Below are 27,166 nucleotides of genomic sequence, written 5' to 3' on the forward strand. Positions count from 1 at the left end.
GATTCTGAGCCCATGGAAATAATGCACACTGGAGCGCTTGTTCACTCTCGTTGCCTAAAACATGTGCTGGGGCTTCTCCCTGTACCCCCAACTCTTACTCTTGTACCCCCAAAACTTTCCTTATTCTCACTTTTGCCCATTGTAAAAAATAAAAGAAGAAAGAGAAAAAACAGTGAAAAAAAAGTGCTACCGCACTGTAGCCCTGCACCCTACACCCCAAAAACGAATCTCTTTGACCTAGCAACAGCGGGGGCATTTAAAATTTAGCCTTGTCTCTTCTTTGCATTCACCTCTTTTTGTGCCTCTTTCACTCAATCTTTGCATTCAGTCGTTACTGCCTTGTGGGTAGATCTGAGCAGCAGCCGCAGAGCACCAATAAGCAGCACCACTAATCCATACTTTGGAGTGACCCAGCCTTCCAATTCCCCTTCCTGTTCGCACTTAATCTAGAATCCACACATCCAGTTAATTTTTCTCTTGATTTTTCGTGAATGATGATGGTGATTGATGAAACTGAATGCTAAATGCTACTGTATCGATGTTGTAATCCATGTGTGCCATAACGGATGTCGAGATCCATTGTATTTTTTTGTTTTCATATGAAACAAATATCAAAATTCGTTTCATGATTTTGAGAAACGGATGTCGAGATCCATTTCCCTTTTTTTCATTATTTTTGTGAAATGGATGTCGACATCCGTTTCATAATTTTTTTTTTATGAAACGGATGTCGACATCTGTTTCAAGATTTTGTGAAACGAATTTCGACATTCAGATCTCGACATTTTTTTTATGAAACGGTTCCTTTCTTTTCTGCCATTGCAGATCTCGACATCGACTTTGCAATTTTCCTGAAACGGATGTCGACATCCGTTTCCTATTTTTCTTCAATGTTTTATTTCTTTTTTTTTTAGTTTTATTTTTTTTTCCAGTTTTTCACTTCTTTTCTTGGAGAGGAACAAACTGCTATATATCCGTGTCAGCCATTTTTGGATGCTAGTAGTTGCACTATTTTTTACAATTATTTCCATTTCAATAATTTTACTACTTGAATGTTCATGCATCTATTATTTAGATTTAAATATAAAAATATTTTAAAACAAAAGCATCCATCGAATTTAGAAAATTGAAGTTGGTTTGCATTGAAGTTAAAATTATATATATATATATATATATATATATATATATATATATATATATATATTTATATTTATTGTAAACCCATTGCTTGTGACTTTTTCTTCTAAAATGTATTATAGACAGGAGAAAAAATGTATCCGATTGGATTGTATTTAGAAGGACTAGCTCTAGAATATTATTTATGTTAGTAGTTTTGGAATTATATGTATGTCACTCCATTTTAGATATATCAAAACCTATAGTATACCATCTATGTTAACATAACCGAATGATAGACTATGTTTGATTGTAATGTTTGAAACTTTGAATTATAGATATGGTTAGGACACGAGGAAATTTATCTAGACGCGGTTCACATGATGCACTCGAGAATTCTACACAGGGTGCTGCACGTAAGAGACCGACCGCTTCAACTCGTAGAACGGGTCAGCACGAGGCTGATGTTGTTCAAGATGATGTTGTTGAGCATGAGGTCTTCGATGTTCCTCAGGACGAGGAGCATGGGATTGATAGCGATAGTGCAGGATTTCTAGGTGGTCCCTCTGATACATCTTTAGTGACTCGGTACCAGGATCATGTTGAACGGATCGTATGGGATGGTCATGTTAATAAGAAGTTTTTATAAATGTTTAATTTTATTGTTGTTATGTATTTTTATTGTTTTATGTTTATTTTTTGTTAGGATCGAGTTGTGAAAGTAGTCTCCTATATTAAAAGAGTGAAAAAATTAGGACCTCGTCACCATTCTGTTTTCCTCTTTATGGTAGCTTTTGGATTATCACCTCTGTGCGATATTTTATATGAATATCCCGATATTGGGTTAGTATTGGGTTTCATGGAGAGATGACATCCCGAGACTAATACTTTTCATCTACCTATTGGTGAAATGACCATCACTTTAGATGACGTCTGGTCGCTCCTTCATCTTCCCATCACTGGACAATTTTGCTCCACTGAAAATCTTGAATATGAAGATTCAGTTGAGATTTTTATGACACTTCTTGGTGTTGATCGGGGCATGGCTTGCGATGAATTGAATCAAAGTCGGGGTGCACAGGTCAGACTTAACTGTTTGAGAGAGCTGTATGATAGTTGTTGTGATAACGAGCTATGGGAGTTTGCTGCGCGTGCATATCTTGTGTACCTTGTAGGGTGCACGATATTTGCTAATAAAAACACCATCTATGTTCGTACACATTACCTCGAGCTATGTAGAGATCTCCCTACATGTCGTAGATATGCTTGGGGAGTTGCATCTCTTGCCTACTTATATGAGCAGCTAGGAGATGCCAACTTTGTAAATACAAAGCAATTAGATGAATATCTACCTCTTCTGCAGGTACCCTTTTATATTACATTTTTTTCAATATTTTACTTGTTTTTTTGTTTTATATCACAATAGTTAAATGAAATGTTATTTAATACAGGCTTGGATACACGAGCACTTTCCTGCATTGGGAAGGAAGCAATTACGGGATACATATGTGGAGACCAAAACCCCGTGCGAGATGTTATGTTAGTCGACGCGCTACTTCCGCTATAGCTGATGTTAAAGTCCAATTGGATGCCATGACATATGATAGGGTGATTTGGAACCCATATGTAGCACATAGAGCTGGTCGACCACTTGTTGTATCTACCATGTTTTCTGCCTTCCTAAGGCTTGGTATTCTCGCACATCGTCATCTGTCAGAGCGTGTGCTGTGACAATTTGGCTTCATGCAGCCTATTCCCAATCGCCGAGTTCTCTTCCAATGTTAGACTTTGCAACTATTGATGATCGGTGGAGAGACTACGATCAATTTTTTGTAGTTCAGGTGGTCCCCACGCCAGCTCCTTTTTCATGTTCGGATGGATATTTGTAGTGATTTAGGAGGGTCTCCAATCCTTACATTTTACGTGAAGTTGAGGCCGAGCAACCTTGCCTTGTCGTTATGCCCCGACTTCATCAGAATTTGCCAGATGACATATCGGTTCAGAGGACGTCAGGGTCATCATCTTCTGGTGATTTATTGGTATGTTACAAATTTATTTGTTCATATTATTAGTAACTTAAATATTTGAAATTAACTTGGTATTATCGCAGGGTGCCATGAAACGCATTGTCAGTAGTCTTCAGCGGATGATAGATTGTAGAGACATTAGTGAAGGCATAGTTGCTTGGGATCGCATGCATGAGTTATTACAGATATCTCGTGATGCAACATAAGAGAAAGAGACTAGAGGAGGACGTAAAGTTCGAGGTCGACGACCATCTATATTTGGATAGTTGATTTACTTTATGTTTGTATTTGATGTTAGAATTTACATTTTTATTGGATTTTATATTAAGTTATTTCATATATATATATATATATATATATATATATATATATATATATATATATATATATATATGATTACAAATTCAAACGTCTATTTTGTTAGTAATAAGGCCAAAATATCCTTTGGCCAGAGGAATTAATATTTTATATATTAGTAAAATAATTACAAACATATTTTTTAAAAGTACATTACAATATGAAATTTCCTAAAATAAACTACAACAATCAAATATTTAATACAATTAACAATAATCAGTCTTCCATAAGATCTACATAACTACGATCCACTACGTGCAAATCTACGATTGCCTGCATCCTATCTCTATAAAATGATGCCCACCCCTTTGTCTTTGGGTAACAATTGCTAGATGATATGATATCCTCCATCGGTAATGGACAACCTTCTTGCAGACGAACCTGTAAATATGTAATTAGTCAATAAAGAAATAAAGTTATTTGAAAAAAAAAATATACCTGCACAAAATGAGAATCGTAAACATGTCCAATACAAATTAGTCAATGTCGACTTTGCGAAATAGGTGGGGATGTATGGAGTGGGAATATCGTCAAATTTTAAACCAATAACAAACACACGAGGATTACATTATATCGATTAGCAATCGCATACCACATGTCCGGTATAGTCATCCACTTGTCTCAATTAGCCTGTATATAATTAATTAGATTATAATAAAAAAAATCATAAAAAATTTAAATAAATAAGTTTCAACATTAGTGTGTAGAAGTCATACCCCTGATGGTGAATTAACTAGCAAAGACTTTCTCAGTTCTTCCAGACGATCATAGCCTCCAACTAATGTTGCATATTCATCTCGCCATTGACTACGTTCTTTGTATAAATCTTGTCTGATTAGAGGCCATGACTCCTCACCCATATCCAACAATGCAGCAGTGCATCTATACCCACAATGACCATCTGCCACTACATCTACAACATCCACTATATAAGGCTGAAAAACATGATTGAACTGTTCTAGCATGGGTATTATCTTTTCTTGAATTACACCTTTGGTCTTCAGCTTCTTTTCTGTTTTTCCAACACATGTGTCTTGTCTTGATGACTCAATGAAGGCGTCAACATGCTCAAAATATAAGGGATCACGTTTGGTTGACTTCTTTGATCGATGACTTTTAGTTGCACCCTTCGTCTTAATTTTACTCACTGGCGGCAACATCGATGTCATCGAAGGGCAAACTATGTCAAGTAATTTATGTTTGATGGTGACTTTTCCTACAATGTCAACTTCTTTGAAAATATTAAGCAACAGATCAACCTCCCTCTGAATAGATAATTGCCCTTCGGGTTGTGAAGATGACACATTTGAGAAGCTCAACCTAGTCCACATGACATGAATTTCTTGGAGAGCAATCATCCCAGGGTCATATCGTGCTAATTCACACGCACATGAAAGATAATAAGTTTGTCTGAGAATGCAACCACAATGACTAGTATCAAATCCAATTTTCTTAACTCTTTCTAACTCTGGAGCAAGGAGTTCTAAGGCAAATCTAGAAACATATCCCACTAATCTTCTATAACTCAATGCCTTGTAAGAGTCACTCATCAGATTAAGACTTCTTTCAAAAGACGTCTTTATTTTGTTGTGTTGCAAGATAATAACGTTGTGAATTCCATCCCAACACGAACAAAGGTCTCTCATACTACTTCCAAGAACTTTCTTGAGGCTCCAATGAGCAGACTCAACCCTAGTACAATTTATACATGGAATCATACAAACCATTAATAAAAAATGAAATAATAAGAAGATGCAAACATACCTATTTGATGTTGTATTCCCTAAATGCATAACTTTGTTCGTCCACGCCTTGACAAAATATTTCTTGTAAAGAATGATCCACGAGTCATTAACATATTCAAAGAATACAGGCCATGATTGGCAAACAACCTCAAGACGATTAACACAATCGTTAAACTTTAACTCATCTTCACAGTCCATAAAATTCTCCCATGTTTGCAGTATAACATCCCATGCATCAACAGAATTCACTAACATTTTGCACTTTGCTTGCACATTTTTTTTGAATATGGAAACGACATAGAAGATGATAACACTCAAGGAACACAATGTCAACAACATTCATTAGAGCCAGATCCCTGTCAGTTACAATGACTTGTGGACCACCCTCAGACGTCATAAACAAACCTCTTAGCCTTTCAAGAGCCCAAGTGAAATTATTTTGCTTTTCACTGGATAAAAATGCAAACGCGGCTGAGAAAGTTAATCCTATTGAGGTCACACCAACAATCTCAAGCAATGACAACCGATATTTGTTAGTTTTGTAAGTATTATCCATTAAGAACACAACATTGAATGAATTTAACAACTTCACAGCATCAGTATGGGTCTAGAACAAATCGCTAACCACATCAGATTTCAACACATCTACTAAAATGGATATAGTGATCACGTTCCAACATCAACATTAACTGTTATACCTCAGTCCTTGAACCTCTTACTGAACGTTTGTACCTATATCTTGCATTATATACTTGCTTTAAAGTTGTCACATTATACTCATCTTTTTCTTTGAGAGTGAGAAGTATATTTGCAGATTTTACTTGACTTTTAGTCATATCAACAAGCAACGAGTGTTTAGTGGACTTCAACCTACCCGCATAGGGGTGACCAACTAGGGTAGATGAGACATCGTGATTATGGTAACCACATTTTACGTTCAACACCCATCCCTCCCCTTGAGAGATGGGTCTGCCTCTCAATCTAAAGGGACAATCACATTTTCTTGTCCCAGATAAACTCGGTTCTTCATCACATTTGTATTTTCTATATTTTCCACCTCTTTCACAACCTAATAATACATGGGTCTTTCTTCCTGATTGTCCATTATATTTATCTGATCTTAGAATAATAACAACAAATCCAAGATTAAAAGCAACCCCTCTAACACGCTTAATTAAACCATTTGTATCTTGATTTTGCCTCTGTACTTCTTTGCCAATCTAGTTGTGTGTGACATCTGTAAGAAGGAAAAAAAATACTAAACGGATCTTGAGATCCGTTTCAAAAAAATGTGAAACGGATCTCGACATCTGTTTCATTAATTTTTTTTTTGTTTTTTAATGTAATGGATGTCGACATCTGTTTCACATTTTTCTGAAACAGATCTCGATATCCGTTTCATAAAAAATTAATGAAACGCATGTCGACATCCGTTTCACATTTTTCTGCAACGGATCTCGACATCAGTAATACGAAAAAAAACAAAAAAAAAATACGAAATGGATGTCGACATCTGTTTCTTATTTTTCTGAAATGGATCTCGACATCCATTTCACATAAAAAAAAAAGAAAAAAAAATCAAAATGGATCTTAAAAACAACATTCAAATCAAATTCCAGACATTCAATATGATTATGATTAAAATGGAAGGAGACTAACCTGGAAGAGAAGAGAAAAGCACAACTTTAAAAAAAAAATAATGAAACAGCGGGGTGCACAAAGATTGGACCATCTTCAAGGACAACTGGCAGCTTGAACATGTGACAAGAGGATGAGCTTGAAGAGCAACGGAGGCATGAACCACTGCCACCTTGAAGCAGAGGAAGCACTAGCACTGTGAAAAAAACTGTGAAGAAAACGGAGAGAAGAAACGAATATCAAAATATTTGGGGGTGCAAAGTTGTGTGCACAGATAAAAACAGAGAAAAATATGAAAGCACTGTTGCCCGCAGTAAATACCATTTACTGCTTTCACCCATCTCTACCAAGTAAAAATTTATTATGGGTAAAATGGTAATTATTGGGGGTACTGGAGAAGAATTGGAGATACAAGGAGAAGCCCCCAACATGTGATGGCCTAGTCATGAAGTTGTTGAAGACATTGGGTTGCGCTAGCCCAACCACAAACAACCCCACAAATTTACAAGGAAAAAACAAACAACAATAAAACATGGCCTACAAATACAAACCCAATAATTTGCTAATTACACCACATAAAAACATCAAATCTATGCAATTCTACTTTTATTGAATTATTACAAACAAAAGAAATTAAAGATGAGCCTATCCCTTGGCCCATGATGCAGACCGTTGGATGATTGTCATCGATAACTCTCCATATCTTAGAAAATAAATTTAATATCTTCTTAATTGAATAATTATTTATTAAATTTTATCTCTCAGAAAATATTTTTAATAAAATAAATCTATTAAATAAATCATTTTACCTCTTATCAAAATATTTTAAATAAAATAATAAAACACCTTGGAGATATATTTCCCAATTATTATATTTTTCCAGTATCTTACAAAGTTCACCTAAGACATACGTCAATGGTCATCACAAATAAAATAAATATATTTTTAATAATATGTCCTTTTGTTTTGCATTTAATAATATGTTTTTACTTTTGATGCTTTTTGAGGATGTGTATACACTTGGTTTACTTGTCAATAAACAATTTATTTAAATATTGTTTGACAAATTTTACATATCCAGAATTCATTTTTTATAAAAGAAATTTAAATTGAATTTTTTAAAACTTGTGTCATTAAGGCCCGGATGACCCGGATGAGACCGACGACCCAGACGGGCCGGACAACTCGAACGGACCCGACAACACGAACAAGCTCGACGACGTGAACGGGCCGGACAACCCGAATGGGCCCGACGACACGAACGGGCCAGACGACCCGGACAGACCCGTCCAAACAGTCGGGCCCAATCGGGTAGTCATACACGTTCGAGTCGTGGGGCTCGTCTAGGTCGTCGGGTATGTCAACGTCGTCAGGCCCGTCTGAGTTGTCGGGCCCATCCAGGTCGTCGATCATGTACGGGTCGTCAAGTCTGTTTGGGTCGTCGGGCCCGTCCGGGTCGTAGGCCCCGTCCAGGACGTCGAGCCCGTCTAGGTCGTAGGACCCATCCGGGTCGACGCGTTGTTCGTGTCGTCGTGCCATCTGGGTCGTAAGGCCCGTGTAGGTCGTCAAGCTCGTCTGGGTCGTCGGGCCCATATGGGTCGTTTGAGTCGTCAGGTCCGTCCGGATCGCCCGGATCGTTCGGCCCATCCGGGTCGTCCGGCCCGTTCGTGTCGTCGTGCCTATCTGGGTCGTAAGGCCCATGTAGGTCGATAGACCCGTTTGGGTCATCGAGCCCATCCGGGTCGTCGGGCCCATCCGAGTCGCCGGGCCCGTCCAGGTCGTTCGCCCCATCCGGGTCTTCGGGCTCGTTCGGGTCGTCGGGCCCGTCCGGGTCATCGGGCTCATCCGGGTCTTTGGGCCTTCCTGACCCGTTCTAGTCTTTGGGCAGCCTGACCTGTTTTCGTCATTGGTCCTACCTGGTCCATTCGGGTCTTCGGGTCCGCGTGACCCTTTCGGGTCTTCGTGTCCGCCTGATCCGTTCGGGTCTTCGGACCCACCTTATCCGTTCAATTCTTCGAGCCTGCCTAACTCGTTCGGGTCATCGGGCCCTCCTGACCTGTTCGGGTCTGCGGGTCTTAGGGCCTATCTGACCCGTTCGTTTCTTCGAGCTTGCTTGAGCCATTCAAGTCATCGGGCACCCAAGCCAGTGCGGCGACCCAAGGTACGAGTTAGATTGCGTTAACAACGCCACACTCTTATTAACCTTGTTTTCGGCAAAATACCATGTACGAGACATCGACTACAAGAGATACAAAATCGTTGTGAGTGACCCGGGTCAGGAGGAAGAAGGTAATTGCTCCTTCATCCCTCGCAATTTCTTAACGGATAGTAATTTCAGGCCCACGGGCCTGGTTGGTCCAGATGATTTCGGATCGGAGCCGTTCACTTGGGAACACTGGTATACTCTGAGAATAGGGTACTTCAACTGCGCGAATCCTGTGAGTGACGATCCACGGTATGTTAAGGTGGAGAGAGGCGAATGTGGGAGAGGAGGGCACGTGTACGCGGTATTGGAACCATCGTTGTATGAGATTCGTGTGAAGGACATCAAGGTTGGGTGCGATCTGATGGTGGCAACGGTGGTTGATTGGTCACCAAACGGGAATGTTAGCTACGACGAGATCCGTGGCGTGATAAGTGAGGGAATTCAGTTGTCGTGGTTGCCGGTGATTTGCGAGAATCGGTGTGGGAGGGGAACGGAGTGTAAGGTTATCAACGGAGAAGTCCAGTGTGAGAAACATTACTGCCATTACGCCTACCACACCACCGATAAATGCGGTATCATCCACTTCCTCCATTCTTTCATTCCTCATTATTATTTTATTTTATTATATTTTAATACATATCTCGTGTGTTTAAACTATTCATTCAATATTCTACAAAAATGATTAATTTATCATGGAGATTTTTACACACTTGATGGACGTGTATTTCTTTTCATTTAATTTTTGTAATTTTTTAATTTTGAGTTATAAATTTAAAATTATAATAAATATGATTTTTAAGCAAATTAATAAAAAGGTTAATAAAATTTTAAAATTAATAATCAGATTTGTTTTCTAAGTTGGAATGGTTAAAATCCTGTTTTTTTTTTGTTAATTCAACAAATTCTTTTTTTAGTTCGATAGTGTTGGGTGATGTAGTGGGTTGACGGGTGACTATGAACTTATGGTACTGTAAATACTTTATCCACAAAACTAAGGCCATTTCTTTCTTCACCTTTATAAATTCAACTTGAACTTTCATATTCTTTTATTCGAGAATGTCGAATTTATTATGTAATTTGTATATTCTAAACTGCTCTGAAATATAAAATAAAAGATCATTCTAGATTATATAATTCAAAATATAAATCTATTTTAAATTATATAATCTAAATGTAATTTTTCTATTTTGAATTATGTATTTTAATATGCATTTTTTATATTTTAAATTATATTTTCTAGAATGTAAAATAAAATATATATTCTAAATTATATATTTCAAAATTAAAAAAAAAATTCTAAATTGTATAATTGAAAATAAAAAATTTATGAAAATGTAGAAATATATATATATATATATATATATATATATATATATATATATATATATATATATATATATATATATATATATATATATATATATATATGAAGTTTACAGGGGTCACTAGTGGTTAGAAGATCTTGGCCAATTATATTAGGACATGTTTAAATAGTTTTGTAAATGGTTTTTAATAGAAGGATAAGAAAAAATAAAATTATTTTTTCCATAAACTCATTATTTTAATTTAATTGGTAAAATCTCACTTATATTAATGTCTCTAAGGTGGTTTAGTTTAATTGATAAATTACTTTTAATTTGCTGAATTTTATTCTATATTTCTTTTCTTAATTCTTTAATGATGAAAAATTTACTTAAAACATACTCTGCGTCGTACTTTCAAACCTTATTTCATTATGGTTATGACGAGAAACATTATGTAAGTTGCAATTTGATAAACTTAGGCTTATGGTTCTTTTATTTGTCTTTCTCAGGTGACTTTCTCTTTCGTTTGCCACTTTTGGACTGACACGATCTTTCATTCTTTTATTTGTTTTTACATGCGCCATTTTTGGATTGACACGATTTTTTATTCTTTTATACTTTTGTTTTTTTGCAGCTTATCTTAGAGGCGTTATTTTTGGTAAGATCCTTTTCTGTGTTTCCTAGAAACTGAATTCACATCATACAACAATTTTCATTAGTTTATATTTGAGCCAAGTTATGAATCAGACTGAAGCATGTTCCTATATCTTTGTAGGAATAGGTAGCAGAATAACATTTAGCACGAAACAATTAGACAACCCAGTTGGACTGCAATACTTTTATGGAGGAATATTCATAGGACGACAAATTATACCAATATATTTGGCTGCCAGATATCTGTTTGGAGATGGACTTATTCTTGTGCTATTGATCTACAAATGGCGCCGAAGACATTCTTGTGCTATTGATCTACAAATGGCGCCGAAAATATAAATCCCATTAGGTACGAATACAAAGAAATTAAAAAAATGACCGGAGGTTTTAGAGTGAAATTAGGTTAAGGAGGCTTTGGTGTTGTATATAAAGGAAAACTCGGAAGTGGGTTGGACGTAACGGTAAAGATGTTGAGCAAATCTAGTGATAATGGACAAGATTTCATGAATGAAGTAGTTACCATTGGAAGAATACATCATGTAAATGTGGTGCGTCTTCTTGGATATTGTGTTTACAGAAAAAAGCGAGCTCTAGTTTATGAATTTATGTCAAATGGATCATTGGATAAATATATTTTCTCCAAAGAAGAAAACAATCATTTAAGTTATGAGAAAATATATGAAATATCTCTTGGAGTAGCTGGTGGAATTGCTTATTTGCATCAAGGTTGTGATATTCAAATTTTGCATTTTGATATCAAGCCTCATAATATTCTTTTAGATGACAACTTTGTTCCAAAGGTTTCAGATTTTGGACTTGCAAAGCTACATGTAACAAATGACGGTGTTATCAATATGACTGCAGCAAGAGGAACATTGGGTTATATGGCTCCAGAGTTGTTTTACAAAAATATGGGTGGAGTATCCTATAAAGCTGATGTGTATAGTTTTAGCATGCTTCTAAAGGAAATGGCAAGTAGGAGGAGGAACTCAAATCCTCATGCAGAACATTCAAGTCAGCATTACTTTCCCTTTTGGATTTATGATCAATTTCATGAAGAGAAAAATATTGATATAGAAGATGCTTCAGAAGAGGAAAATATTATAGCTAAAAGGATGTTTTTGGTAGCACTTTGGTGTATTCAGTTAAATCCAAGTGATCGACCTTCAATGAACAAGGTAATAGATATGCTTGAAGAGATGGTTGAAGGTCTTGAATTACCTCCAAGGCCTTCATTTTACAAAAATGAAACATACAGACATGAAAATATTAACTCTAGACTTGATGATATTAGCTCTGACTTTTCTAAATCCACTTACTCTGATAGTCAACCTAATAAAAGCATAACATTAGATTCATCTGAGAGTGTTGAAAAGGACATAAGTAATATAACTTAAATTAGTTGTAATGTTGATGGGATTAATAAATTAATGTGAATGGTTGGTCCTTGGATATTGGTTGTAATTGTTTGCTATTATAGATGATTATGGCTTTTAAAGACTTTCATGTAGTAAGGAAGTGTGACATTAGTGCAATTTTTCATAGGCCTAATTCTCTTTTGTCCTTTATTTTGTTGTCACATTTCTCCTCATTTGTAAATTGACATGTGATTCATTTTGATGGTACAAATATATTTCAATTTAATTTTTGAAAGATACCCTATTTTAAAAAGGAGTTAAATATGTTTTTGACTTCTCTATTATAACGAAAAATTGCAATTAGTCATTGCTCAAAACATTGATTTTGTTTGGTCTCCTTGCTCAAAACATTGATTTTGTTTGGTCTCTTTACTTTCTAAAGTAATAGTTTTAGTCCCTCATTTCCAACGATGTTAAATTTTGTCCCATGTTGCAAATGTCATTTCACTTAAGCATTTCCACTACTTACATGTATACTAACAAGTTCAACTTTAATTTTTTTAATGAAAATTAATTTTTTTTAAATGTTGTTGTTCAACATTTTGAAGTTCAGACAGTGGTTTCCCTTGATTCATATTAATTGCAAATTGAAGTCTAATGTCATTGTGAATGTGAGAGAAAATATTTTGAAGAATGTTGGTGGTACAAATGAAAAACCTTGTGGAAAGAAGCATGAGTGTAAATAAATTCCAAAATTATGGTTTTATAGTTTTGTAGCTTTGGAACTATGAGACTGAGTTATGGATCAAAGTGTATAGTGTTCTAATCCTCATATTCACAATTGGGGTCTTCTTCGTGTTAGAAATTTAAGTATTGCAAAATCTGCATTAAATGCCTTAAAGGTTCCTACTACTCGCATTTATTAAATAATTATCCATTTAATTATTTAAATTTCTCGGGTCTTACAATTTTGGTGGGCAAGGTTGTGCTACCACTAAGGTTTGGTCTTTCTCAAGCTTTTAGCTTATGCCTAGTGGTTTTCCAGGTCTACAAGAGGTGTTTTGTTGTGCTGGTTTGATTCTTATGTGATTCAAGAGTCATTATACGGTGTTCTTGTATATTTTGAAAGTGTAATGTTGTGAACTTTGTAAATCTTTTGAAATAGTGCAATGTTAGGCTCAAGTTGCCTTGATTAACTGGATGTAGCTCAAATTTGAGTGAACCAGTATACAAATCTTGTGCATTGCTCTTTTGTCTAACCTTTCTCTCTTGTATTACACTTTAAAGCTTAAAGAATTTTGATTTGAATAATCTTTTTGACATTCTTGTGTGATCTGGCATTATCTATAGCATTGTTCATGTTTGTCTAACTCATTTGAACCTATCTTAACTGATCTTTCATACTTTTTTTTGACTTAAATCACAAATTCACATTTCTACATTTTTCCTAGTTTTTCAGTCGATTGTTTTTGTGATTTAACTTGTTAATTTTATCAGAATTGCATCTATTTGCATCTGTTTAATGAAATCAATCGACTAACTCTATTTTTGATCGATTGAAAGTGTCCAGTCTAGGAGTGTTTGCATCCATACTTGGTGGTTGATTTGATTCAGTTGAAAACTATTTTAGGCTTTTAAAAATCACCTTATTTTTTAACTAGCTAATTCAACCCCCCTCCTTTTAACATTTCAACTATTTCAATACTTACATATAGTTCTACCCAAAACTGTAGCCTATATTCAAGTATAGACAGCGATTTCAAAACTATAGCCTATACTTGTTCTTTTTTCCTTGAGACTTTTAGGCTACGATTATCTAATTCAATTATAGCCTATCCCTTTTGAACTTTTTTATTTATTTTTTGAATTGCATTTTAGGCTATACAAGAGTCGTAACTTATTCCTCCCTTCTAAAATGGATATAGGCTACGATTATCTGATGGAAATGTATCCTATTATGTACTACATGTTACTATTTTCAATTATAGTCTATAACCCACCGTTTTTTACTATGTTTGAATATACTATGATTCATTCACAGTAGTTTAACATTGAAAATAACTGTAGTCACATCTCTTTGTTACACTAGTGAAATAAAAACAAAATTAAAGAAAGTAAAAACAAATACAAAAGAAAACTAGAGATTTAGAAATAAAATAACAAATTAAAAATAGAAACAAAAAAAATAAATAAAAAACAGTAAAATAGATTTTCTACATGGATGAGAAATAATGAAAGCACATCAAGTAAGTTATAGTCGAAAATAGTGGATGATTATTAATGGATACACTTAAATATTAAGTTTTTTTATATATATAAGATATTTTTCTTAGATATACAATAACACTGTTAGTATAACCAACAAGAAAGTCAAGTTCTAATACCACTCTTAAGTACCATAGTAATAAGAAAAGAAGTCAAATAAAATAATAAAAAGATGAAGAAAAGAAACAAAACTAACAATAAACAATGATGCAAATACCACTTTCTTTAAATGTAAGAAAACAACAATAACACCCTTTCCTGAAAATAGAAAAAACAATTAATTGAACATTAAAGAAGAAACTATTTTTCCCATCCTGTTTTTTTTATCAAGTACCAAAGTAGTATAAAAGTAAAGGAAATGATTTTGATATGTCTTACCAAGAAAATACTTTAATACTTTTATAATAAGAAAAGTAAGTACAAAGTAAAATTCTCATGACGTGATACTTCTCTTATTACACTTGAAAAATCATAATTGTCTACACTAATTAACTAATACAAATAAATTTATTCAAGACCAACCTATAACATTAATCCATTACCTCCATAACATTACACTTAATTTATCTTATGCCTATTTCAATATTCGTTGATGAATCCAATGTTATGCTTTCATCATGATGATTAGTAGGATAAGTAGATTCAGTGACATCAGAGCTAATATCATCATTGTATGCTTCAACTTTATAAAAGGAAGGTCTTGGAGGCAATCCAAGGCTTTCAATCATCCCTTCAAGCATATCTATTACCTTGTTCATTGAAGGACGATCACTTGGATTTAACTGAATACACCAAAGTGCAATTAAGAACATTCTTTTAACAAAAATATTATCTTCTTCCGAAGCATCTTGCAAGTCAATATTCTTTTCTTTTTTAAATTGATCATAAATCCAAAAGGGAAAATAATGTTGACTTGAATGCTCCGCATCAGGATTTGAGTTCCTTCTCTTACTTGCCATTTCCATTAAAAGCATTCCAAAACTGTATACATCAGCTTTATAAGTTACCCCACCCATATTGTTGTAAAATAACTCTGGAGCCATATAACCCAATGTTCCTCTTGCTGCAGTCATATTGACAACACCATCAATTGTAGCATGTAGTTTTGCAAGTCCAAAATCTGAAACTTTTGGAACAAAGTTTTCATCTAAAAGAATATTATGAGGCTTGATATCAAAATGTAAAATTTGTTTATCACAACCTTGATGCAAATATGCAATCCCATGTGCTATTCCAAGAGATATTTCATATATTTTCTGGTAGCTTAAATGGGTGCTTTCTTCTTTGGAGAAAATGTATTTATCCAAAGATCCATTTAACATAAATTCATAAACTAAAGCACGTTTTTTTCCATGAACACAATACCCAATAAGACGTACCACATTTACATGATGTATTGTTCCAATGGTAGCTACTTCATTTATGAAATCTTGTCCATTATCATTGGATTTGCTCAACATCTTTACAGCTACATCTAATCCACTTCGTAGTTTTCCTTTATATACAGCACCAAAGCCTCCTTGACCCAATTTCACTTTAAAACCTCTAGTCATTCTTCTTATTTCATTATATTCGTACCTGATGGGATTTAGATGGCTATCTAGCAAGAAATTTTCAATATTTTCATATATTGAAGAATGTCTTCGACGCCATTTGTAGATCAATAACACAAGAATAAGTACAGCTCCAAACACATATCTGGCAGCCAAAAATATTGATATAATATTTCGTCCTATGAATATTCCTCCATCAAAATATTGCAGTCCAACTGGGTCGTCCAACTGTTTCGTACTGAATGTTATTCTGCTACCTATTCCTACAAATATGTAGCCCTGGGAGTAAGAGCTAACGACATGTTTCGGTATGATTCATAACTTCGGTCAACAAGAGCATAAACTAATGAAACTTATTATATGACGTGAATTCAAATTTTAGGAATCACGGAGAAGGATCTTACCATAAATAATGCCTCTAACATAAGCTGCAAATAGAAAATATAAAAGAATAAATATCGTAGCAATCGAAAAAATAGCACACATGGAGAAACATAAATAAAAAAACTATAAGCCTAATTCTATCAAATGCAAGTTACAAAAATGTTTCTCGTCATAACCACAACAAAATAATCATTAAGTATCATAAATAAACAAATAGAAATTTATTACAGCTTGTTGTATCCACTCAAGCATAAAATTTTATTACGACAATATTTTAAAATTTTATGCCTTCAATATTATGGTATTTGTTTTGCTGCAACACAGGTGGTAAAAAGGTTTGAATGTATAATAATGTAGGTACATTTTTCATTATCTAAAATCATGGAATATAACCCTGCAAATTAAAACTAATATATCCATAACTAAAAAAATCATCTTTTAAGTTATAAAATTATTATCTAAACATATTTTAATACAATTTGCCAAAATCTTCTACCTAACACGTATAGATTTCCTACACAATATATATATATATATATATATATATATATATATATATATATATATATATATATATACACACACTAAACTTCAAAATATTTTTTATAGAACATAAAATTACTTTATCATACTTATTAAATTAGAGAAATGAAAAAATACAAATATAAAAATAGTTTAATTAAGTGGCATGTATTTCATAAATTTGAAGATTTTTATTAAGCTTTTTATTAAAAAATAAAAAGTTGTTTTATTCGGTGTTCAATTTCTTTTGTTTTTCTTTATATTGTCTGTCATTTGATTTATTTTATTAAGAAATGGGAATTACTTCCTGCATCCTGTCAATTTGTTTTCTCATCTCATAAAAACCCTTTCGGAAAGTATTTTTCGTAAAAGGTGAGGACATACGTTTTTCAGAAGAAAAAAGTTCAGAATGAATTTTTGAGTTTCACAAAATAAATTTCGAACTTGAATGAGGGTACATAAAGAAAATAATGGAGTGTAGGAAGTAATTATTGTAAGGTCTATTTATTTTCTGCTTTTTATTTTAAGGACTGTCCATATCGTTTGGGCCTAAGGGTTGACCCAAAAAGGGGATTCAAACCTAATATGTCCTAGTCTCACCCATTCACTTCACTCTACAGAAAGCGCAGCCGTCAAGCCCCTATCTTCTTCCACAGATCTTCTGCTAGGGTTTGATCCTATGTTCCTTTCGAGCTAGCCCAACCTCGTTCCCCCTTCACGTAAATTGTTCTTGAACCGTGCTCTTCGCGTTCTAAGTTGGTTCTCATGGTTCTGTTGGGCTTACTGTAGCAACCTTGCTACTTCTTGTGTCTTTATTCTCAACTCTTGGGTCCGTTTTCGAAGCTGTTGGGTTCGTTGAGTCAGGTGTCGAAGTCTTTTGCTAAACCCTTTCTAGGTAAGAGAAGCTTGAGTTTATGGTTATCTGTAATTTTTGAATGCTTCCTGAGTCTGAATCATATGCATGAAGTATGCTCGTGGTTTTATTGCATGATATTGGTGAAAGCATGATTTTTGGTGTTGTGTTCTGTGTTTTTGCGAGTGAACAGTGGTGGGCACTATTTTTCTCGTCCAAGCGAGCATGTCTCGCCTAGGCGAGACTAACAGAGGCTCGCCCAAGCTTTTATGCGGAAACTGTCGCCCAGGCGACTGGCTTTCATTTTGAGCAAGGCGTGATGTCGCCTAGGCGAGAAGGGACTCGCCTGAGCGAGAATCCGCAGGGGCCGCTGTCCTACTACTCAAGCTCTCGCCTAGGCGAGGAAGGGCTCGCCTGAGCGAGAGGATCTCTCGCCTGAGCGAGGTCTTCTAGCCTGAGCGAGACTGGGGAAGGTTTTATGCTTTGGTGTGAATGGCCCACGGATATGGTTGCTTGCTGTATGAATTGGGAAGCATGAGATGTATGATTTTTCGTTTATGCATGATGTTGGTATTATGGAAACTTTCTGATTGATTGGTGAAACATGTACAAAGTGTGAGTAGGACGTAATTCCATGACTCTTGTAGTGAGAGCTCATGGTGGTTCCCCACCTAATGGACATAATTCCATGGGCCCTCCTAGGGGGAGTCCATGGTGGTGTCCTCATCTATTGGACTTAATTCCATGAACCTCGAGGTGAGAGTTCATGGTGGTGCCTCAACGGCAGGACGTAATCCCACGAGAGTAACGTGGTGGTGCCTCAAGGCCAGGACGTAATTCCACAAAGGCCACGTGGTGGTGTCTCAAGTAAGAATGTAATTCCGCGAAGGCCTCGTGGTGATGCCTCACTGCTAGGACGTAATTCCACTGTCTTGTGGTGGTGCCTCATTATGCGTATTCGGATAGTCTAGTATTGGAGTCTTAAATGGTTTGGTACCTCATGTGTGGTTTTCCATTATTTATGCTTGACTATGTGATTGGACGTTTTGTGTTATGATGAAAAAACCTTGTGCTCTAGCTTACCCTTTCGCTTGTTTGTATGGTTGTATGTGGTTTTCCTCCCTTGCGATGATCATCAATTTTATTGATGTGAGCAGATGTGAGAACCCCTAACAGTGGTAATGATAATAGGAATGCTACAGCTTGATGGTTATGGACGGGTATTGGGTCCACTATGGAGCCCATCGCTGAAGGAGTTTTATTAGTTATGATGCTCTTGTATGTACAAGACTTTGAACTACTATTTTTCACCAGTGTACTTTGTTTTAGGTCATGTGGGACCTCTTTTTATGTTAAATGGGTATGTTTGGTGTACTATGTACCTTCATACTCCAAACTCTATAGTCTATGAATATTCATATATGTAACGTTTTATTAATATGAGGTTATCCAATTTTTAGGATGTTACAATTATCTTAACAATATTATAAGATTATGTGACTGTTGCTTTTATTTCTAATCCATTCATCAACCTGTTATTTTTTCCTTTAACTTTTTTTCAATTTGTTACTTAATTCGTTCAAGAAAAATTAACTAATTATCACATTCCTGATAAAATCAAATAAGAAAGTACTAAGTTATACCCCAAAAAAATTGAAAACTTAATTAAAAAAAAAAAGACAGAAATAATTACTTACCTCGAGTATAGCCCAAAATCTTTTGCCAAGGTTCTGAAACACAGGAGAACAATAGTGTTAATATGAAATTTAGAAAATTAATGAACAAATTCACTTAGAGAAACAATGAATCGCAAGTAAAAATCCCAATTCTAAGAAGATTCACATCATAATATTTAATAACGCAAATGATTTTGGTTTTTCCCTATAAGACAACCTTTAATTAACATAGCAGAACAAAAACAAGGGTATTACGGATTTGATCTTTTCGATATTATTTTGATATTTTAAAATATACTAATTATTTTTAATAGATCAAAATTAATATTATTTGGAGGTACTAAATACACAGTAAAGAAAACATAGTAAAGAATTTTAGTTGTGTTAGTATCACTATCATCATTTTAACTGTCATTATATTTGTCATCCCATATGGACCATCGTCTTTACATTTGTCTCTCAACCGTCGTATAAAATTCGTTTCAAATATTTACATAAAACATATTAATATTAAAAAAGTTTAACAAACTATATCAAAATTTTAAAATAAAAAAATTTTAATTTTATTCAAAATTTAAGAATTAAAAACATAATTAAATCTTATTTTTACACCGTAACTTAATTTTTCTTCGTCTTTTATCATGTTCAGTTGTCCGTACTGCATATGTTACTTGTCACATTCTGTTGATAAACTCTTTATATTACTCTAATTCATCACCTTTCTACCACCTGGCCTCAACCCACTGTAACAGCCAACACCAACTAAGATGGAATTGAAAAAAGAAGGGAATTTGTTGAAATGATAAAAAGGATGAATCAGTAGAATTAATAAAAAAAAGTAATATTAGTCATTCATATTTAGAAAAAATAATCTAATTGTTAATACAATAATGAGTTTTAATAAGCTTATTTTATTTTACGTTAGTTAGCTTAAATGTTATATATTCATAATAATCTAAACTTTTTTCTAAGTGTTTGTTCTTAAATAGCATAAAATTAAAAATTACTAAAAGGTGGCGCAATATATATTTGAAATCTAAAATATTGTTTTTTTTTTTTCCTTTTTATCCTTAATAACTTTTTTTAATTCTTGATTCTTAGTTTTTTCTTTCCTTTTTTACTTTGTTTCAGTTAATTGAAACGTGTCATCATTAAAGGGCATATGATAAAAAAATTCCACAAATCGAATAGAAAAAAAAAAAAAACTTCAATAACCATTTATTGGAGGCAAATATGAAAAGCCAAGATATAATATTTACAAATATTTCGAAGAACCAAACACAATTAAAACAACTAAATACAGTAAGTTTTAAATTATAGAATTAAAATTCGCATGATGAACTTCAGTTTTCAGGTCTATTTGTAAGAGAAAAATTGTAATTTCTTCTATATTTGTGTACATAAGAAAATTTTACTTTGCCTAAAAAAATAACATTTGATGAAAATACTGTTAGCAATAATAACCAAATTAACAAAAAAGTTGATGAAAATTAGTATATAATTGGGCACTAAACCAAAACGATGACCAAATTAAATAAAAATGGTCAGAATAAAAATCAAATAAATATATAAACCAATTTATAAATAATACAAATAAAAAAATAGCAATGACAAAGATGGCAATGAAAAAGTGTAACCGTGGAAGAAAGGATAATTTTGTCATTCTAGAAAAGAAATTGAAATGAATAGAAAAAGAAAAAGGAATACATCCAAATGGACAATGTGAAGCTGAATGATAAATTAGTTCATTTTCTATATAGTTATTGTAAAGATTGAATCAAACTATTTCGAATTAATAATAATAATATAAAATATGATGTATCTTTTAATCCTAGAGATAATAAAATAAAATGATAATAATAATAATAATAACGAAATAAAAGGATAGAGAAAGTGGATCATACTGCACTTTTGCGTGGTGTGGTAGGCGTAATGACAGTAATGGTTCCTGCACTCGACTTCTCCACTGGATTCATTGAAAACCTTACAGTCCGTTCCCCTTCCACATCGATTATCGCAAATAATAGGCATCCACGACAACCAAAACCCCTCACTGATTACGCGTTGGATATCATCGTATGTAGCATTCACCTCCGGTATCTTTTCAAGCACTGTAACCTCCGTCATTGTATCGCACCCAGCCTTGATATCACACTTGTGGTAGGTAACATTCTGCTTCGGTGTCCAAAGTGTAGCCACCATTAGATCGCACCCAACCTTGATGTCCTCCACACCATAAGACGCAAACCACGGCGCGTCGTCCAATACAGCGTACACGTGCCCTCCGCTGCCACATCCACTTCTCTCCACCTTAACATATCGTGGATCGTTACGCACAGGATTCACGCAGTTGAAGTACCCTATTCTTACCATTTCCCTGGACTCAACAGTGAACGGCTGTGATCCGAAATCATCTGGGCCACTCGCTGTCCTGAAACTACGATCCGTTAAGAAATTGCGAGGGATGAAAGAGCAATTAGCGTCTTCGTCCTGACCTGGGTCCCTAACAACGATTCTGTATCGCTTGTAGTCGATTTCTCTTACATCGTATTTTCCCGAGAACAAGGTTAGTAAGAGAGTGGCGTTGTTCACGCAATCTAACTCGTACCTTCGGTCGCCGCAGTGACCTGGGTCGCTTTTGAGTCGAAATGGGTAGGATATGTTGCGAATTTGGCCGCATGATGAAGTAGGACATGGTCGGTGTCGCTTAGCGATGCAGTAATCTGGTTGGAAGACGAGAATAATTGTAGCCAATACTGATACCAGAGTACGCGCAGAGCAAGAACACCTACTCCAGCCTTCATTTTCCATCTTTCAAATTGTGATAATGAAAAAACTGTTCTCCCTTCTTCTAATTATTTCCTCACACCGTCCATCCTTCGTTTTCCGTCGACTTTTCTCCTTTTTCACACTATATTTAAGAAGGGGATTTTGAATGATTTATTCAAATGACAAAAAGTATACACAGGTCTTAGAAAAAAAAGTAAAAATATTAAAATTTTGAAATAAAAGTTAATTATTATAAAAACATATGAAAAAAATATACAGGTATTGTCCGTTTGAATAGTAAAACTTCGTCACGATTTTATTTTTAACGATTTTATTCTTAAAAAATATTTAAATTATATTTAATCCCGACTCAAAATAAATTACTATTCATTACTTTATAAATAAAATGTCGTAGTTTTAGATAAATTTTTCCTATAATGAAAAGGTGGAAATGAAACATAAGAACTCAAATAAATAAGTAGATAAAATATCTGAATAAGTTTTCAGAAATTTAATCAAGCTTTCCCTACCTTTATTTATAATCAGCATTTTCATCCTATAAAGTTCGGAGTAGATATCAATTTCTATTTTATAAAATAACCAGAATTTGGAATATGATTTGTTCAAATAGCATTTAATTCTACCACATCCAAAGTCCACAAGTCTAAGGTCCACGCATGTGGAAGTCTAAAGCATTATCTCCATAGTCAACAAAGTCACTGTCAGTCACGCTAAAAGACACAAAAGACATTGTCAAATTTCTTCGCAATTAAAACTTTTATTAAGCTTCACGGTATAGGGATATTTGACCTTTTCTACACCACAAGCCCTAATATGTTTGGATGAAGTAATATAGGAAATTAATTTATTTATTTTCTGCATTTGTCATCTTTTAAAAACAGATGTTTGATAGGGAAACTAAAAAATTAAATTTTAAAAAGTATTTTAAACAGTAGAATTTAAAATTTGTTAAGAAAAAAAGATAAAGTTTAAATTTTATAAAGAATTTTTTTCTTTATATATATATATATATATTAAAATACTAAATTATTGAATATTACGTATTATATATATCAAATAAAAAAATTTAAATAAAATTTTAGTATTCCTTTCTTCTTACTACTAGCGAGAAAAAAATCCAAAATATCCATAGGATGAAATATTTAATTGTATAATATGAAAATTTATTTTGGATTATTAGACAATCCAATATATATATATATATATATATATATATATATATATATATAATGTATTGGACAATAACAAAATGTATTATAAGTAGTATATTTTGAATCACATTTGGTCCGAAAATAGATTATGAATTACATAACTTAAAATGTTTTCAAGATTATGAATTTTCAGGTTAGGGAGTTGTTAATATTGTTTTAATATAATTATTGTTTTTGTTTTATGTGATTGTGCAATTATGCCTCTATTTTGCTTCGTTTTTTCACTATTTTCGCATATTATGGGTGTTTTCCTAGAAATCTTCTGGTAGTGGTCATAACTCGCTAGGCAACTCATACATATTTGGCTTAATTTCTGGATTTTTTCAGAAATCACTTGGCGGCCTTGAAGACCTACCAAGCGACGTGTGACTGATTTAGGGTTTTGGGCATTTTTGTTGGTTCTGCGAACAATTGGAATTTTTGGGAAATGCTTTGTTCTGCATAATGAGTGATTAAATGTTGGAATTTGATGAATTGATACATAAGTAACTATGAGTGTGAATTAGGGTTGGAAAGGAATTGGGGGATTTGAGTACAGGGAGGAAATGTTGTATAATTAACAGTGAGAATCCGGGTGTTAGAGTTTTAATTGAATTTGACCGTAACCAAATGCGTGATGGAAAGTGGGTCCTTGAAAATGGAAAAAGGAAAATGGATTTAGGAAAAACTGGGTATTTCGGAGGTGTAAGAGAACTTGGTATTTTTCTTGGAATTGATGTACCGCATGGCGACACATGGCAAGCTACTAAGTGACACTCGGTCACCACCGTCCTTAGTGGTTGGTTATGTGTTGTTGCAAAATGGGGTTTCTGCACTTAGAGTTTAAACTATTCTAATGAGAGATTACTGTGGAATTGGTCCTAAAGGAGATACGAGTAGGTTAAGGCATGGAACTATGTAAAGTAAGGGAGATGGTATGAGTGATTAGATTAAAATGAATAAATTTTAGGTTCTATGGTAAGATGAATAGCCTGTTGTGGCATTAGTTAGATTGCTAGTTAGAATGGTCATAGATCATGATTGTGGTTTGGTTAGAAAAAGGAGTTTTGGCTTGATATTGTTTGTGGATGCATGTGAGTATAAAGTTGTTATATCTGGACTATGATTGAGTTAAGTCTTCATATTGTTTGATGCATTTTAATGTTTTGGATTGCTTGTGGGTGATTGGGTTCTTTGGAACCAAACCCAAAGTGCCAAAACCAGTAGCAGTGACGCTACTGGTATGGCGTCTGGCGATGTGTGGTGGTTGCCACACGTTCTGGAGCGTGATTTTGCCTAGCGACGTGAGTGTTGTGTCAGATGGTTACATGTGCAGAGTTGGACTATGAGGAAGGATTCTACACAGCTTTGGATTGGAATCTTGAGGCGATGACTTGTTGGGGGCCCATTTACTTGTTGTAGCTTGTAATGGGGAGTTAACACATGATCATTCTAGGTTGGAGTCTGATAGTGTGGAATTCTAGTGTGAGTGTGCTAGTTGTAGCTAGTACAGATAATTCACTTGATTTCCCTTCACGATTGTGGCCGATGAGGCTGGTAGTTTGGTGATGAATACGGATTGTGGTCCGTATTGGGGAGCTTCACTCAGTGGCCTGTAGATGGAAGGGCGAGTAGACATTCATGGCAGGAAGTATCAACTAATGTAATCATCAAAGGGTGTAGAATCGGGAGGCGTACATTGGAAGATGTGAATGTTGGGGCCTTAGGATTGTAGTTCTTAGGAGGGTCATGCGTTTAAAGTTATAATTATTGTAGATTGTATTTTATGTTTATTTTTTAGCTCACCCTATCTGCTTGTGTGTAGCGATGATCGTGTAACGTGTTACACGGGAGAAGATATTGTTGTAGGTGAGGATATGGACACTTAGAGTTGGAAAGGGGCTAGCACCGGTGAGTTTTCTTTTTTATGGAATTTTCTTTATAATTTTGTAACAAACACTTTTCACTAGTTTTGTTATTTGCAATCATTGAATGAACTTAATGGTTTGATATTTTGGCGCTTATAATGAAGTTAAATTTTCCCATGTTTTGGGAAAATGTTTTGAATAAATGTAGTCTTTATGATTTCTATTATTAAATTTTATTTAAATAAGTAATATACGACGAGGATGTTACAAACCCCAACAATGAGTGCTCTCCAAAACATAAAATAAGAATAGAGGAGAAGAAGAGAGTTCTCCAAAACCCTCATAGAATCCTAAAAAGGTGGCCACCTCAATTCTGCAACTCATATTTACAAAAATGTCACTTAGGATTGCAGAATTACAAAAAGGCCTCTATAGGCCCAAAATGTTAGCCAATGACATGGACAAACGAATTGGCATGGCGTAGACGTGGCAATGATGTGGGATTGGTGCATCATCATTCTCTTGATGTTCATTAAATGCTTTTTTTAACCTTCAATAAGGAGGATTGGATTACAAAAATCTCTGATGGCGCATATATACTGTCTTCCTTCCGTATTTCAATTGATGAGTTATAGTGTTTTCTTCACATATAGAACATCCTTTATGACCCTTAACATTGTACCCTGGCAAATTACCGTAAGCTAGAAAGTCATTAATGGTGCAAAATAATATTGCATGTATCATGAAAGTCTTAGAAGAAAAAGCATCAAATGTTTCAACCTCATCTACCCACAACATCTTCAAGTCTTCAACCAATGGATTGAGATGAACATCGATGTCATTTCGAAACTGTCTTGGACCAAATATCATCATAGACAAAATCATGTACTTTCTCTTCATTCAAAGTCCAGGAGATAAGTTGTAAATAAATAATATAACGGGCCAGCAACTGTGATTGCTACTTAAATTACCAAATGGATTCATTACATCGGTAGCTAAACCAAAATGAATATTTCTACATTTTTCACCAAACTAGGGAAACTCATGATCAATATTTTTCCATTGCATTGAATCAGCTGGATTACGAAGCAGTTCCTCACATCTTCTCTCATCTGCATGCGATCGAAGGTTTTTAACGTCTTTTGGATTCACAAAAAAAAACGCTTAAGTTTAAGCATGATTGGAAGGTACCATACTACTTTCAAAGCAGGCCCATCCTTCTCTAACCCATCTTTATCTTCATTGTTGTTTTTCCCATTGTACCGTGATAAGCCATACTTCAGACACTTTTTCAATCCTTTAAATTCTTTCCTATAGAGTATGCAATCATTAGAACATGCATGTATCCTTTTATACTCCATACCCATAGAACAAAGAATTTTCTTGGCATCATAGTTGTGAGTGGGTAGTATATTTCCATCTAGAAACATTTCATTCAACAACACCAACTATTCTGTGAAATATTGGTCTACCCATTGACCGCCTTCAAATTCATCAGTCTAAACATCGTTGACCACCTTGTGAAATTAGTTGAACCAACATACAACAAAGTCTATGAATTAGTGGACATTGTCTCATACACATGCGCTTGGGCAAAAGCTCCAACGCTAACATCACATATCATGTCCTCTAATTTGTCTTCTTCAAGTTGATCTTCCAT

At 34.3% G+C, this 27,166-nt stretch overlaps 3 protein-coding genes and 1 pseudogene across 3 annotated transcripts; 2 read left to right on the forward strand and 2 right to left on the reverse strand.

The window, feature by feature from the left end:
* Positions 1-3,716: 3,716 nt before the first annotated feature.
* LOC114194944 (uncharacterized) lies at positions 3,717-8,422 on the reverse strand. The gene is made up of 6 exons (XM_028085346.2): positions 8,079-8,422; positions 5,944-6,226; positions 5,651-5,852; positions 5,265-5,511; positions 4,217-5,192; positions 3,717-3,881 (listed from the first exon to the last, which is right to left on the reverse strand). Exons 1-6 carry the CDS (start codon positions 8,420-8,422, stop codon positions 3,717-3,719), a joined length of 2,217 nt encoding a protein of 738 aa, XP_027941147.2.
* A 54-nt stretch (positions 8,423-8,476) lies between these two features.
* Positions 8,477-11,506, forward strand: LOC114195622 (uncharacterized). Its single transcript, XM_085665904.1, has 5 exons — positions 8,477-8,497; positions 8,772-8,955; positions 9,011-9,661; positions 11,028-11,051; positions 11,169-11,506. Exons 1-5 carry the CDS (start codon positions 8,477-8,479, stop codon positions 11,384-11,386), a joined length of 1,098 nt encoding a protein of 365 aa, XP_085522030.1. The 3' UTR covers positions 11,387-11,506.
* Positions 11,507-11,514: 8 nt separating this feature from the next.
* Positions 11,515-12,444, forward strand: LOC146884220 (rust resistance kinase Lr10 pseudogene; annotated as a pseudogene).
* A 2,628-nt stretch (positions 12,445-15,072) lies between these two features.
* LOC114194261 (LEAF RUST 10 DISEASE-RESISTANCE LOCUS RECEPTOR-LIKE PROTEIN KINASE-like 2.1) lies at positions 15,073-22,594 on the reverse strand. Its single transcript, XM_028084384.2, has 4 exons — positions 21,563-22,594; positions 19,680-19,712; positions 16,628-16,651; positions 15,073-16,486 (listed from the first exon to the last, which is right to left on the reverse strand). The coding sequence occupies exons 1-4, from the start codon at positions 22,467-22,469 to the stop codon at positions 15,234-15,236; spliced, it is 2,217 nt and encodes a 738-aa protein (XP_027940185.1). The 5' UTR covers positions 22,470-22,594; the 3' UTR covers positions 15,073-15,233.
* Positions 22,595-27,166: the final 4,572 nt, after the last annotated feature.

Source organism: Vigna unguiculata, chromosome 8 (genome assembly GCF_037176805.1).
Source record: "Vigna unguiculata cultivar grain cowpea cultivar isolate G323 ecotype 2 chromosome 8, ASM3717680v1, whole genome shotgun sequence".
Classification (NCBI taxonomy): domain Eukaryota; kingdom Viridiplantae; phylum Streptophyta; class Magnoliopsida; order Fabales; family Fabaceae; genus Vigna; species Vigna unguiculata.

Bases quoted from the DNA above. Each gene is read 5' to 3' on its own strand.
- LOC114194944 (XM_028085346.2), bottom strand. From the start codon at position 8,422: ATGGCACGACGACACGAACAACGCGTCGACCCGGATGGGTCCTACGAC. The intron at 6,227-8,078 runs GTCCGTTCGAGT...TTGTCCCTTTAG, and splicing joins GAGCTTGTTCGTGTTGTCGG to ATTGAGAGGCAGACCCATCT. The intron at 5,853-5,943 runs GTATAACAGTTA...GATTTGTTCTAG, and splicing joins TAAGAGGTTCAAGGACTGAG to ACCCATACTGATGCTGTGAA.
- LOC114195622 (XM_085665904.1), top strand. From the start codon at position 8,477: ATGGGTCGTTTGAGTCGTCAG. The intron at 9,662-11,027 runs GTATCATCCACT...GTTTTTTTGCAG, and splicing joins CCACACCACCGATAAATGCG to CTTATCTTAGAGGCGTTATT. The intron at 11,052-11,168 runs GTAAGATCCTTT...ATATCTTTGTAG, and splicing joins TCTTAGAGGCGTTATTTTTG to GAATAGGTAGCAGAATAACA.
- LOC114194261 (XM_028084384.2), bottom strand. From the start codon at position 22,469: ATGGAAAATGAAGGCTGGAGTAGGTGTTCTTGCTCTGCGCGTACTCTG. The intron at 19,713-21,562 runs GTATGATCCACT...CCTGTGTTTCAG, and splicing joins CCACACCACGCAAAAGTGCA to AACCTTGGCAAAAGATTTTG. The intron at 16,652-19,679 runs GTAAGTAATTAT...TTCTATTTGCAG, and splicing joins GATTTTGGGCTATACTCGAG to CTTATGTTAGAGGCATTATT.